This window comes from Bombyx mandarina, chromosome 05 (genome assembly GCF_030267445.1).
Source record: "Bombyx mandarina strain Sakado chromosome 05, ASM3026744v2".
Classification (NCBI taxonomy): Eukaryota; Metazoa; Arthropoda; class Insecta; order Lepidoptera; family Bombycidae; genus Bombyx; species Bombyx mandarina.
The window spans coordinates 9442274-9458107 of NC_143212.1; the positions used below are offsets into that span (position 1 = coordinate 9442274).

The 15834-nt window shown below is 35.9% G+C and overlaps 1 protein-coding gene across 1 annotated transcript in view; it reads right to left on the bottom strand.

Moving 5' to 3' along the window:
* The window catches only part of LOC114247890 (C-Maf-inducing protein), a 37719-nt gene that overhangs the window by 16854 nt on the left and 5031 nt on the right, over nt 1-15834 (bottom strand). The window contains exon 2 of the mRNA XM_089727437.1: nt 11716-11946. Coding sequence (XP_089583563.1) covers nt 11716-11946 — 231 coding nt within the window. The remainder of the gene's footprint in view (nt 1-11715; nt 11947-15834) is intronic.

The following is a 15834-nucleotide window of genomic DNA, read 5'->3' on the forward strand; positions in this document are numbered from 1 at the left end:
AAAATTTTGTTTACGGATGAGAAAATTTTTACAATTGAGCAACATTTTAACAAACAAAATGGCCGTATTTATGCTCAAAGTTCTAAGGAAGCTTCCCAATAAGTCGACAGAGTGCAACGTGGGCACTATCCGACTTCAGCGATGGTTTGGTGGGGTATCAGCTATGAAGGAGTGACTGGGCCATTCTTTTTTTTTTTTTTCCTTCCTATGCTGATAGCCTTGAGAGACTATTTCAGCATCACCCTAACGTTAACTTACTTTTGTGGAAAAGATATCAAAACATCGGCACAAGTGTATCAAGATACCATTCTTGAGAAGGTAGTGAAGCCCCTTAACAACACCATGTTCAATAATCAAGAATGGTCCTTCCAGCAAGAGTCGGTGCCAAGACACAAAGCTCGATCTACGCAGTCTTGGCTGGCAACAAATTTTTCGGACTTTATCAGAGCTAAAGACTGGCCGTCGTCTAGTCCCGATCTTAATCCGCTGGATTATGATTTATGGTCAGTTTTAGAGAGTACGGCTTGCTCTAAACAGCATGATAATTTGGAGTCCCTAAAACAATCCGTACGATTGGCAGTGAAAATTTTTCCCATGGAAAGAGTGCGTGCTTCTATTGATAACTGGCCTCAACGTTTAAAGGACTGTATTGCAGCCAATGGAGACCACTTCGAATAAGCTTTTTATACTTTAAATTGTGTTATATTTATGTATTAAACTATGCATTTTTTTTTTTAAATAATGAATTAAATATACATTAAATCAATAAAGAAAACATTACACACACTACATAGCATGTATTTGACGCACACACGCATGCATACTATTTATTGTCAAACTTGACGTCTGTGGTCAAATTGAGAATAGATTAAATATTGTTTGTCTTTGTTAAAATTTTTTTTTTTTTTTTTTTTTTTCTTTTTTTAGGCAGAGCCAAGCCGCTGCCTACTGCTTAATACTCTCCACAAGCCTCGTTTGAAGAAGGACATGTCATAGCGCTCGGGAAACACCGTGGAGGGGAGCTCATTCCATAGCCGGATGGTACGTGGCAAAAAAGATCTCTGGAAACGCACTGTGGATGACCGCAGTGGCTCCAGGTAGTATGGATGAACTCTACTCCGGTGGCGGGCGATGCGATGGTAAAAACGAGACGTTGGTATCATCTCGAACAATTCCTCAGAGCATTCCCCATGGAACATGCGGTACAAAATACAGAGGGAACCGAAGTCCCTCCGCAGACCCAGAGGCTACAAACGATCCGTGAGAATGGGATTATCGACAATCCGAACGGCTTTCTTCTGTATGGAGTCAAATGGAAGAAGCTGGTATTTGGTAGCCCCGGCCCAGAGATGGGAGCAGTACTCCACGCGAGGCCGGACTTGTGCTTTATAGAGAAAAAGTCTTTGTCCAGGCGTGAAGTACCGCTTGACTCTGTTGAGGACTCCCAGCATTTTGGACGCCAACTTGGCTTTACCTTCCAAATGACTCCGAAATTGGACATCGCTCGAAATGTCGACCCCAAGTATCCCGATACTCTCGGAAGGTTGCAGGGATACTCCTTGGAATTGCGGCGCCATGACAAAGGGGTCCTTCTTCGCAGTGAACGCGCAAACTTGTGTCTTTATCAGGTTGCATTGAACCAAGTTCAATTCACCCCATTCGGAGTCTCGCCCCAGAGAGTTCTCCACTTCAGACACAAGTTTTGATCGTCTCTCTTGCACCATGCTCCGAGAGAGACTAGTGTAGCCTACAATATACAATCATAATAGTGTACAAACTTACAATTCCAATTAATTATAGTCGAATTTCGACTACTGCGGGACCTCTAGTTAGGTATAAATGTATAAAAATATGTACCTATTTTTTTTTTTTGTATAAAGATAATAAATGTAAGCCCGGTCAAAATCAGTATATTTCAGCTACCTGGGTCTGCTGTCTGGGATGTTTCCGGTGGCTATGCGTAAAATGTGATGTAATCTGAAAATGCGAACTTCGAGTCGTTTACACAAGTCTTATTTCATTCTGATATCATCTTGTTATTTTTGCAAATATTGATTAGTGTTAATTTGTCTCCTTCTCTTATTTCGATACATATATTTTATTAATTCCGTTCTAATGATTTTTTTTATTGTTTTTTATTTCATATTTCGTTTTTAGTAAAATTTATTCGAATAAGTTAAGAATAAGCTTAAGAAATTTAAGAAAGAGCGGATTTTTCACACGCAATTGGTCTTTCCGCTTAAAAGGAAAGCTCGAGTATCTTACAGGGGTAAATCTGTTTGTCTTCAATAAAAATAATGGTATTAGTGTTTTAACGCTTTTGATTATTTTTTTATTGCTTGTATGGGTGAACGAGCTCACAGCCCACCTGGTGGCATAGTTACAACGGCTGCCCCGCCCTTCAAACCGAAACGCATTACTGCTTCACGGCAGAAATAGGCAGGGTGGTGGTACCTACCTGCGCGGACTCAAAAGAGGTCGTACCACCAGTAGAAGCTCTTGAGAGCACCATCTATCCATTTTAAAATCAGCAACCCGGTAAATAATTATTATAGGGTAGGGTAAAGGATTGTTCTCTTATATCTGCTGTGTGTACCAAAAAGGAAGAAAGAGAAAAATGATTTCGGATGAGCTGTAAGTCCCCTTCGCTCGCTGGGTGTTTTTTAATGTTTTTGTTTTTCGTAATATTTAATGAAGTTGAATAACAAACTATTTTCCATCAAATGGAACCGTAAACTTGCTTTGCAATTAAAAATACTCGTTTTAAAACTATTTTAAAATTTTGTAATTCCTCTTGTCGGAGGCTACTAAAACCTGTTTCAACTAAACTTTAATCTTTTTGTGTATACATGGGCAGATACTACAACGATACACTTGATATTACTGGAACTCACAGCTGTTTTCACATGCATCATGACGAATAGCTCAAAGTATTTGTGAATTATTTGAGATACAAGGTTTCTTGAAGCCATTCAAAATCAATTTACATGAATTTATACAATTTTGGATCAATATCGTAAAAGTTTACAAATTAAAGTGCATTTCGGGGCTTACACAATACTGCAAAGCTATGGTTAGTTACGTTTTTAGCACGATCTATTAAAACTTTTTTTTGACACAAAATCCCAAGGTTCGAGTGTCGAGCAATTGTTTTCCCTGTCGTAACTATTATTATTTATTAATGTTTAACGGAATTTATAATGGAACTATTATTTACATCATACATTTTTTTTTGTACATTTAACTTCTTTCTACAGTTCAGTAACCTAAACCAAAAACTTCAAAATATTATATTCTTTAAAATATACTAAAGCAAAATTAATGACGTTGTCATTTTGTTTAAATAATCGAATACTGGGAATCCCTAGTATTTAGAAGAGGAAATATTGGATTCAAGGAAACACAGTAGACCATCTGTGAAAAGACAAAATTTACGTGGGAAAAACCCATATTATTTAGTAAAACTGTATTATTAATTTAAGGTCTTAAAGAATGAATTTACTATTGCTTTCCACCTCGATATCGTAGCGAGATATTTTATTAATTAAGCCGGTTTTTAAGTCTAATAATCTTTAGGTAAAATACAAAAAGCTTAATCAACCGCTCCAGTATTTTTTTCGGAGTTTAACTATCAAATAATAAAACAAAAAACTTCAAAAACAAACTTGTTGGGGATCTGTATGCGTGGTGAATATTCAGTATTCAAAACTAAAAACTTATTGTTCAAAATCAGTAATAAGAATCGTGCGTAAGAAGCATGTGACCATGATTTTTATCCACCAAAAAATAAAAAAAAGCGTTCAAGATCGATACAGTTTAACGTACAAGATTGTAAAGTAAATAAGCTAGCTGGTCACCATTAATTGAATAACCGTCACGATGGTTCACGTCAGTATGGTTCCGGGGTATCAGGCGTCACGCACGTCACTAGGATTTCATAATAATAATAACGATCGTATGTAACAGTACAAAATAAAATCGCAACACTCAATAACGTTAATCCGACAAAAAATAACTGAATAAATGTTTCATTTACCTACGTTACAAGGTACATTCTATAAGCGCATATGGACTCAAAACATACTCGTAAACGTATTTGCGCGAGTGTGACGTCAAACAGAGACTGTTTTGAACACCAAAAGCAATATGCACATAAAACCTAAATATTTGTACTATACTTTTTCCTCACGGGGTTCTTATTTTACGCTTTTCACATTCGGTGTGATCGGAATTTAATTTAAAAAAGAATAATTTTATTAAATCATGTCTTGTTTCCATTTAAGTGAATGCATCTGTTCACTGTAAATCAATCGAAGGCACTCACATGCTCTCTCTTATCTTTGTCTGGTAGTCTGCGCTTGATGAACAGAAATGTAAACAGCAATTATTTAATTTATATTTCTCTGGGGGGTTTGTTTGTATTATAATAAATAAAATGAATAAATTTTGGAATGCAATACTATCCTCCTCCTTCAGTCGATCGCTCATTGCTGAGCATCGTGACGCGCCCGCCTGTGACCTTTTTTTGTAATTTGTAGTCACTTATGTCGATCAGTGGCACAGCGAAGTGCTTGGCTCAGTGTCATGTCCAGACACTCGGATACTTGGTCACTCCATCTTTTTCGGCTCCGACCTCTGGATCGTCTTCCATCCACTTTATCCGTCACTATGAGTCTCTCCAGGTTGGCAGAGGGCTTTCTTGCTAACAGCTATTAATTTAGACTTTGCTCTGAAGGGACTGCTGGTGGCCCGAAGGCCTTTTCAGCTTCATTAAGATGGGCGGGCGTTTGTGGGCTCAGCCGTGAGTTTTTACTAAGAGATGCCCGATGATGTTCCTGAGCAGCTAATTCGCGAGTACATACACTACTGGATCGAAATCGCACTAATCGCTTCGACTTGGTGGCCTTCATTTTCGCCACTTTATGTAGCGTGGGCGGAAACCCGTGCTCAGAAGTGAGATGAAAGAAGCCAAACACAATATTTCCCAGGGCTCAAACTATTTCCATACCGAATTTCGTCAAAATGGATTAAGTAATTAAGGCTTGACAACGTAACTGATTTTTATGAAAAAATTCCTATAAGTACCTACTTAATTCCTCCTATTTCTGTATTCTGCAAATTAATCCGGCGATTTTCTCCTGTGGGAAAAAAACCTACGCGAACTATAAAAAATCGGTTCCATAATTTCGGAGATGTGTACAAACAAATAGACAGCAAGAAATTAATTTAAAAAAACAAGGATGTTTTTAAATTAATTTCTGGCTGTTGCTTAAATTGTTCATTAAGCTTTCTTTAGTTACCCCTTTTTAATTATTTATATCTATTATTACTTAATTTCAATGTAGAACGGTACAGCAGAGAAAGGATTCAGTCAATACATCTCTCTAGGAGTGCATTCAGATGTCGATACACAGCGTCGTTGCCGGTCACCGCCCTCGTCGAACCCGTCGCTTGCGACGAAGGGCTCGACGAGCGAACTAACCCATAGACACAGCCCACTGAGTTTCTCGCCGGATCTTCTCAGTGGGTCGTGTTTCCGATCCGGTGGTAGATTCTGCGAAGCACTGCTCTTGCTAGGGTCAGTGTTAGCAACTCTCCGGTTGAGCCCCGCGAGCTCACCTACTAACGTTAGGGTGAAGCTGAAATAGCCTCTCAAGGCTATCAGCATAGGTAGGAAAAAAAAAAAAAAAAAGCGTCGTTGATACGAAATATAATACATATATAAATAATATAAATATTATATATACATAGTATATACGTCTATTTTTGTTTTTTTATTGCCCTAGTAGGGAGACGTGCCTACAGCTCACCCGATAGTGAGAGGTTAACTTCGCCGGTAGATTTCAGCAATGCCAGCAAATAATACATAATTGTTCATTACACCGTACTGAGCGGTGGATTGATGTATTAATTCGGTAAATGTGTATACTATACTAGTAACGTATGTACCTCAAATAAGTAGAAAACAAAATAGAATACGTACATTAAATACAAATAGCAAAATTGTTTCAATTAATTTTCCAAATTAGAGTAAAACCACAAATTTTACGCGGAAATCTTAAACCGCAAAATCATTAACATGCCATCGAAATACGTCTTCTAGACAATTAAAATAATTATCATAGCGTAGATGAAATAAAAGTCAAGGTAAAGTTAAAGCTTAAAAAAATACGCCACGAATTGACAACCTCTTCTTATTTTAGGGTCCCTTAAAAGGAAAAAGTGAAGCCCCTATAGAGTCTGGTCTGGAAAAAGTGAAACCCCTATAGTGCCTGGTTTTTTGAGTGTGTTCGACATTTAAGGCCGTTGTTCTTGGGAAGGGTAAAGGTATCAAGAAGTAATTATTATTTTATATTAAGGCAGAAAAAAGTCATAAAACTAAGGATTCTCGATCAATCTTTCATTAACACAAAAATTAATCCTTTTTTCTAAATTGTTCCATGTTCAAAATATATACTTAATTTACATACCGTACATTCGTTTGTAAGTTGTTTTTGCTTCTGTTCGTCCAAATGACCAGATAAAGGGAACATAGTCCAAACAGCCATGTTTTAATTAGTTTAATACAACATGTACGAACAGACTTGGCTTGCACCCGGAACACTCGAGGCGCAAGTTTTACTCGAACTTGTTCGGGTTTTTTTAAAGATTCTCTTCTCACCGCGTCTTTCAACCGAGTGGCTTTTGGATCGTTATACCTTGTCTCAGCTACGTAACAAAAATTAACACCCCACGATAAATAAATACAGACAACTGTTTGGAATAATATTATTTATTTTACTGGCGGTCCGGCTAGCCTACCCTCCAAACCACAACGAGTGATCTTCGCGAAAAGAATAAGCAGTAAGGTATTGTATATTCACATCTTAGCGCAGTAGTGAATTCGTTTCCCATTTATTTTTACATGATGTCGATTAGTTAAAGAAACAAATTATTATAATATAATAGTAAATAACAAGTAAAGGATCGTTACCGGGAATTTTTACGAAAAGATGAAACTAAATTAATGATTTCCGGTAGTTACATATTATAGTTTGATAAGAAAATACAATATGCCTTTTTTGTCGTACCGTCGTCGCCACATCCCGTAAACCGACCGTTCGTCTTTGTATCGTGTCTTGATATTAGCTCCAGGGATGCTTAAAATAGAAGTAATCGATCGAAGCGTCTAAATAGATAAAGCTCGTAGTGTTGTAGCCTGCGATTATGCCGTGGTTCAATCTTCGGACACGCGCCAATTTATTTAATAATTTAACACGAATTTTATTCGCTTGTCTTTATGTTTGTTTCTATCTAACCGAATCTTTGTACTTCATTTTCATAAAACATAGTATCATCAGTACGTAGATCATCTTTTTATTTTTATTTGTCATTTGAGCCCAAAGACAACGCAATATCTATGCCGCCACCTATCTTGAGACATTGGGGCAGTCATAACTGTAGATTGGAGTAGTCATGGCCTAAAGGATAAGACGTCCGGTGCATTCTTATCTAGCGATGCAACGGGGTTCGAGTTCCGCAGGCGGGTACCAATTTTTCTAATGAACATTCACGATCGACTTCCACGGTGGAGGAATAACATCGTATAATAAAAATCAAACACGCATAATTATAATTTGCTTAACTACCGGTGGTAGGATATCTTATGAGTCCGTACAGGTACGTACCACTACCCTGCCTATTTCTGCCGTGAAGCAGTAATGCGTTTCGATTTCAAGCGTGGAGCAGCTGTTGTACTATAAAAACGGAGACCTTAGAACTCATATCTCAAGGTAAGTGGGTGGCATTTACGTTATAGATGTCTATGGGCTCCGGCACCACTTAACATCAGGTGAGCCGTGAGCTCATCCACCCATCTAAGCAATAAATAAATAAAATATGTAGTTGATCCCCATGAAAAATGAGATCGAAACTTCATTGACTTTTCTAGCCATTAAACCTAATGTATTAAACATAATATACGCACGACTTAAGATATAAATAATTATTTATTTGGTATCAATTGACCTTTGTGATTTTATAACGAGAATTGACGTTTAGACAGCGATAGATGAGCGACGACAGAACGCCGGTCTTTACTTCTTATTTTTATGTCATTAAAGATCATAAAAATAATGATTTGATGCTCGGGCGGTCGTCGCTTTTACAATGTGCGTCATTAATCACGCTTTAATTAAATGTTAAATGTTTAACGGTATCGATCAACCCGAAGTACATACATCTTTTGAACTTTGACTGGAAGTGGTCAGGGGCCGAAAAAATAAAACCCTAAAACTCACGCAATATTGTTACGGCGCGTGCGTCATTTTTTGACGTAACGTGACATAACCAATTGCTTTTACAGTTCCTTTTAAAATATTAATAAACAATATTATATAAAATTAATTGACGATGGACACCATAATTGTTGGACAGGTGGGCGAACAAATGCTCAGCCAGGAGGGGTGGGATTTGCTAACAGCTGCCCGAGCGCCTCCGAAGGAGACATAACAACTCAAGAGCGACTGATTCGCGAATGAATCTACTGCCGGATCGGAATCGCGGTCCGCGAGCGCGAGCGAGCTGATGCGTGGGTTAGGTTGCACGTCGACGTTCGTCGAGTTCGAGAGTACGGTCACCGGGGTCCCTAAGCCTCCGCCTAGGGTTAGAGCTGAAGGCGTCTAATGCAAAGGTTATTGTATGTGATGGATGCGTAAGAACGTGTCTAGGACGTCGATGGTGACTGGCTCCAGTATGATCAGGTTTCGGGGAGTAGGCCATAATCGTTCGGGCCAGGCATATGCCGTTCAGATCTTTTTTATTTGTTACTGAAAGTACAAATGATGTCTGAACACTAATGTAAAGGGCAGCATATCGCAAGAGCCGCCATTTTAGAAGCAAATCTATTATATAGATACCAGGTGTACTAAAGTGCAGCGACTATATCGAGTAATGTCCGTACGTAATACGTATTCACTAATGTCATCCACGATAAAGGCATTAATGTCGTTAAATACAATTAGTTTTAGTGAAATACAAAATTAGCGTATCTACTAATGCTATTGTGAGCCCGCACGAGTTTCTAAGGTGCTTTTAATAGCTTTTTTTGGATGTAACGTAATCTTTGAACGGCATTTTTACCGACTTCAAGGACCTTCAACTTGGACCAATGATAAGAAAATTATTTTATTTTTTACTAGCGACCCGCCCTCGCTTCGCTTCGGAAACATTAAAACACACATGAAACCAAAAAAATAAAATAAAATAAAAATTAAAAAAAGTTGCCTATGTTCATCAGGGACAATGTCGGCTTCTAATGGAAAAAGAATTTTTCAAATCGGTCCTATCGGAGCCTATTCGAAACAAACAAACAAACAAATCTTTCCTCTTTATAATATTAGTATAGACAATAATTTGATTCTAGTATGCTGACCAGTATCAACAGTATCGTCAACTACAATACTTTTTAACACATTGGCTGCCAGGTAGGTCACCGGTGCCCTACGCGGCGCACTGAAGTAATTATGTCGATTTCGGTTACTAAGCGGATGGATTGCCGAACTTAACCCTCTTTTGTTTTTAATGTATATTTTAGTCTTTTAGGTCTCTTGAAACTAGATTCAATCTCAGTATCTTCGAATTCGTCTTTCCACAGAGTCTACTAGATATGCGGACGCCTTAGTAACCACAGAAATCGCCATGATTACTTCAATGCGTCACGTAGGGCACTAGTGCCCTACATGGCGGTCAAAGGGTTAATATAAAACAATCGTGACTTCAACTTATCTTAAAGTAGGTTGTATACAGGCTCCGGTAATGCTTTGACTACAGCAATGAAAAAGACGATATTTTTTTTTAAATTTCCGACAAAATTTCGTACTTATCAGAATAAATTGAAACGAGAGGACGAATAACTGGGAAGATAAAATAATAATAAACAAACACTGTGTGAACAAAAACTGAACAAACGTAAAATAAAAGTCCTCCTATCAAACCTTATCTCAGAAGCACAATGGCAATACAGAGCTGATAACGTTTTCAACGCATTAAAATGTATAGTATGTACCGAGGGATTGTTATCGTTGGGAACAATGCTCAATATTTTTCTGCATATAAGTGCATAGGTAACACAGTAAAACGTGCTTGTCATAGACATCGCCTTTTTAATGTTTTCAGAAAGAAGAATATCTGTTGACTTTCCCTATTGAACTATTTATGGTGTAGTATACAAAGTACAGTTGTTAGCAACGTGACACAGTATCCAATTAGTTGTTTTGTAGTGCATTACGCGTACGTGGACATCTTGCATTGATTTTAATCAATACAAACATCACAATGATGTCATTCAATTTTAAAATATCTGTATTTAAAAAAAATTAAAATTACGCACTGCCCATGCATGGCAGACCGCGAGTCATCGAATTGACGTATTTTATTTATATACAATACATGTGTTTGAACAGTTGTAAAATGATTAAAGGCTATTTAATTTCCTTTATATTCTCTAAAATTTTGTTACTAGAACTAGAAAAATCTTAACGTCATATTCAATTTACTGTACTTGATTACTTATTGGCACTATTTCTATTTAAGTATATTCATTTAATGTTTAATCTTCATTAATATTTAAAAAATCACTCTTGGCAGTAATGTTATAAAGTTAAGCAGATGTTAAGAATATAATCTTTCTGCGTACTCACAGTGTACAACACGGCTTTATCACATTTGGCAACCCTGACGTTTTGAATTAATTTTATTCGAACTAAATGACTGCAAATATACCTCTAAATTGAATAAGCTAATAGATATATTCACTTCAGCAAACCAAGGCCAAGGAAAATATCATAAATTAAACTACATTTCGACAGTTTGTGTGGTTATTGAGGTGATGTTTTCTATTCGAAAAAGTGTAATTCGAAATACTTTATTGGTCTAACCTTGATTCTATACAATAATTTATACAGATGATCACGATAAGATATTATGCAAACCATCAAATCAGCACATTTAATTTTGTCTAATGAAACGCGAAAAATCACAGACAATTCTAAATTGAAACTTAATTTAATTTTAATTTTTCTTTGTTAATATAGAAATTACTTAAATGTTGGCCAGATTTTATAAAAAAGACGAAACTGCCATTGTCTATACTAAAATATTATACCAAACTAGTTGACTCGGCAGACTTCGTAGTGCCTCAATCGATAAATAAAAGATCTAAACTTTTGTATAAAATAAACTTAAAACAAACAAAAGAAATCAGTTCAACGGGGGACACATCAAAGGAAAAAGAAAATTGTTATTTTTATTTAAATCCGGGCATTTTCATATTTATATACCTTTTAAACCTTCTCTGGACTTCCACAAATAATTCAAGACCAAAATTAGCCAAATCGGTCCAGCCGTTCTCGAGTTTTAGCGAGACTAACGAACAGCAATTCATTTTTATATTATACCAAATAAAAAATAATTATAATATAAAACTCATACATCGGATAATCTTATTCTAGGATCTTTAAAAGACGGGACGCATACCTACCTTTTAGACTAAAACATAAAACTTGAGTATAAATTTAGCTTTTTTTAATCGTGATCTGTTGTTTTGTGATTAATATAATAATAATAAGTATTTTTTGCTCATTGGTCAACGTCATACGTCATAGTATAAAAACCAATAGCGGCATAACAAAATTATTAGTATTTAAAATATATAGGAATTATAAAGGTAAAACTCACCGTTTTAGATACAATGTGGTTTTCTTCCAAACGAAGAACATGCGTCTCCCATCTCCTCAAGAATTTGGCAGCGAGGATCTTGTCAACCACCGTCCGCGTGTGTTGGAAACAACACACTCTTAGAGCGCCTTCTGTGGCCAGCTTGTATCTTGGACCCGGAGGTGGTACTGGTGCTCCGACAGCTGAACTTTCTTGGCCGGCATTGTCCGCGCAGCATTCTGGACTTGAACCCTATTGACACACACATTTCATATTACTTATGTAAAACGTACAAATTCTTAATGAACTTAACTAAAAATATCCGATGATTCTGCAATATTACTTTGAATGTTCAAATTTCTAAAATAAAGAGCAGATACGGTATTCGATTTAGGAAGTTTCCTTTAAAAAGATGCTGAAGTTATATAATATTGTAACTAGCACAGCGTGCATCATTTCTTTGAATGACGTCTAAGTTCTGTAGAATGGAATAGGATATTTATGATAATTGACTTCTCAAAGTTGTTTTGAATACATTCAGATATTGGCATACAACATTGTGACACAATTTATTCATACTTACATTTTATTTTATAACTATACCCAATTGACGTACTTGGCCATTTGTATTTATTTTTTATCCTATCTATTATTAATATTATTATAGACAATAAAATGCTAAATATAACCTGTTTTGTTGTTTATTATGTTAACATTGTTATCTTTATGACTTAATTTCTCAGGATTTTAAATATTAATGTTCAGCTAATTAGCCTCGATAAAAACCAATTGATTTTTTTTATATTAAGTAAGTACTTCGCTCATTTTTATATCAAAAGTAGGCAGATTACTGTTTGAAATATATTTTCCTGTCTGTATTCCTCATATCAAACAGCACAGCGTTGAATAATGCGTGATAACAGAAACTAACTCTAAACAACGCTTGTTTAGAGCGCTTATCAAAATGTAGTTTTTATAAGTATTCAATACTTCGGAAACAAGATAATACTATAATGGCCCGATGCAAATACATTCTCCAACGCACAAAATAAAACAAATAAAATGTACATAACGATGTTTGACGTCAGTTACGACCTTGTAATTATAGTTAGGCGTTCAAATAAAACTTATTATAAAAGATAACAATTCCTAAATAGTTCACTCTACAGTTTAAAAATTCCTGTGAATTAAATAAAGTGAATATATAGCTAACGGCCCAAAAGCGTTGGAAGAAAGAGTCACTTGAAATAAACTGGTTTATGTTCTTATAATCTGGTAAATACGGATATATTTTTTTCCATACCTAAACTGGTAACCTTAGAGGGTTATGCCAGTGTAATCGAGCAAGTATATGAATTCACGGGGCTCTAACCTGCGGATGTTACTAACACTAGCCCTAACAAGAGCAGTGCTGCGCAAAATCTACCACCGGATCGGAAATGCGACCTACTGAGAAGATCCGGCGAGAAACTCAGTGGGCTGTAAATTTGAAGATGAAGGTTAACGACGTTTTCTTTATCGCAAACAGCGTCGTACCCAAAGCGTATAATGAGTTATTTCGATCTTAGAATCGAATCAAGTGACAAAACTAAATAATTTCGGGTGTTGTTGCCGATGTCACAACCCTAAACATAGAATAAGAACAAATAAGATGAAATGACCAGTGTGCTTAGTGCGAGTTTTTTAACGTTCTCGATAGCGTAAAAGTTAGCTCAAAATTGTATGCAGTTGGAACAGTGCCCCTAGCAGCAAACGTAGGTAAACGTTCCAACTCCATACACACACCTTAGTCGTTCGTGACCATCGTCAGAAATAATATAATAATACTAATAATAAAAACGCAAGATTAAACCATAATAATAGTTTTAATTAAATTATGTACCACATACGGTTCTCCCCACGTTCATGAGGTGAAGGATATTGACAGTGTTAATGACTTAAAGGGAAAGTCTCGACTCATGATCTACTACGTCTTTAAGTACGTCATTCAAAACTTCGGTAATTCCGAGGTTTCAACGACTTCGACAACGAATAGAATGAATAATTTTTTAACATTTTACAAATTCTTATTGCAGTTTAATAGCTTAACTAATATAGTTTATAGTCCACATATTTTTAAACATACATTTATTTTATTTAAACGTTAAAAATAAACCATAATACAATTCATTACAATAGAATAATATGCAAGTATAAGAGTTCGCTTGATTCAGAATTCTCATCGTGTTTTTTGTTTACATTAACCGGGAAATTGGTCCATTTATTGTCTACAACACATGATTTTTTCAGTTGTGTTTAAATATCCGAAATTTTTGCTGTAAAAGATCTATTCTTCTTCGCGGTTCATTCAAATTCACACGAACGGAGATTAATTTCTATTGGAATTTAGATTATTTGCTACACAAATGACCATAGTTATTATTCTTCAAAATGGACCGTTACATAAGTGCCTCTTATTGAAAGTCAACAACACTGACTTTCTTGCCGGATCTTTTTAATGGGTCGCGATTTCGATCCGGTGGTAAATTCTGCGAAACACTGCTCTTGCTAGTGATAGTAAATTCTGCCAGGTTTGGCGCGTGAGTTCACCTATCCATCCGCACGTAGCTGGAATAGCCCCTTAGGCTACTTGCAAATAGGTAGGGGAAAAAATAATTGAAGGTACTTGTTAGACTATTAATTATTCTGTGATGTTTGAATAAAAGCTGAAGCGACTGAAAATTTATTTGTTTGAGCGACCTGTATTAGTAACAAATTTTAGGAAGTGTTATCTTATCTGTTGCAGTAATCTAGATGCAGAGTGGGCCGGTTACGCGCGGCATGACCCACATAGTGGTCGGTTTTCAGTGACGTCATTGCGAACATTTGGGTCATGAGGGCGCGCTCTGAGGTACGACGCTTCCTCCATCGAACACTCGACCGACGACCCGAATGCAACTACCTAAGCATCTTTTTGTTTTTATGGAATAGTCTATTTGTTAAAAATTTTTATTCTAAGGTTAATTTAACTATAATAAGATGGACAGAAGGAACAGGAGGCTCCATTTTTGTGGTGCTACCTACCCCAAATAATCAATTTAGCGTTTTTGTATGTCTTTGTTGATCGAGAATTGCGCAAAACTGCGGTAATGATTTTGAATGAGCGAGATAGAAGATGAGCTTCCATGTGACGTCCATTCATATTATTCATTCCAAATTTAACATGGGAACCGCCGGATACATTCATCTATGTACTTTGTAAAACACAAACTATGTAGTTGAGTGACGGACAACGAACAGTCGGTGTAAAAGCATGAAGTTTTTCATAAGATCTGATATAAATCATCGGAGATTATTACTCCTCAAAATACATTGGACGATATTAAAAACATGCAGGTTTAATTATTTAGATCATTCTTAATTCGCAATCGGTCTGTGTACTTAAAATGAACTAATTTCTTCTTTCTTGCAATCAATGAAACTAATACTTTTTAGTGTTTCTCCTGTTATAGAGAATATCATAGAGAATATATTGGTTTGTCATTTAACCTTTGCGCCTGTTGTATGAGAATTAATATACAAACAATAAAAATAAAAATTGATAACATTGTTTGTAGAATTTTAAATATAATTTATTTAATTTTACATTTTGTTCAATTCACCTATTTGTTATTTTAATTCGTTTAATGATGACGATCGTTGCGAACTAAAATAAATAAGGATGTTCTGACTATTTACGTAATTCATATTATATTCTTCATAAATATCAAAATTTACAAAATAAATTATGCATTTTAAAAGACCAGTTTCAGATTTTCAAACAGAAAAACTGAAAATTTACATTCAAAAACAGCTGAGTGGAAAGCTTATAATAATATAGTTTTATTCATATCTCTAAGCGTGTTTACAAAAGTATAAATAAAATCAAAGTTGAAGTGAGAAGGCAAGTTGAGAATGTAATTTAAAAACAGCATTAATTAACAAATTAAATGATGCGACGACTTTAAGCAGCTGATAACCGGCTACATATTGACGCATGTTCTTCATGATCTGGACGCGTGTATCCAAATTAGGGTGGCCAATAATTTAAACTGTGCTAGTTCTCTTTTGCGATGAAATAGAGTACGAAAGATCTTATCGACACAATTTCCTCGAACCAAG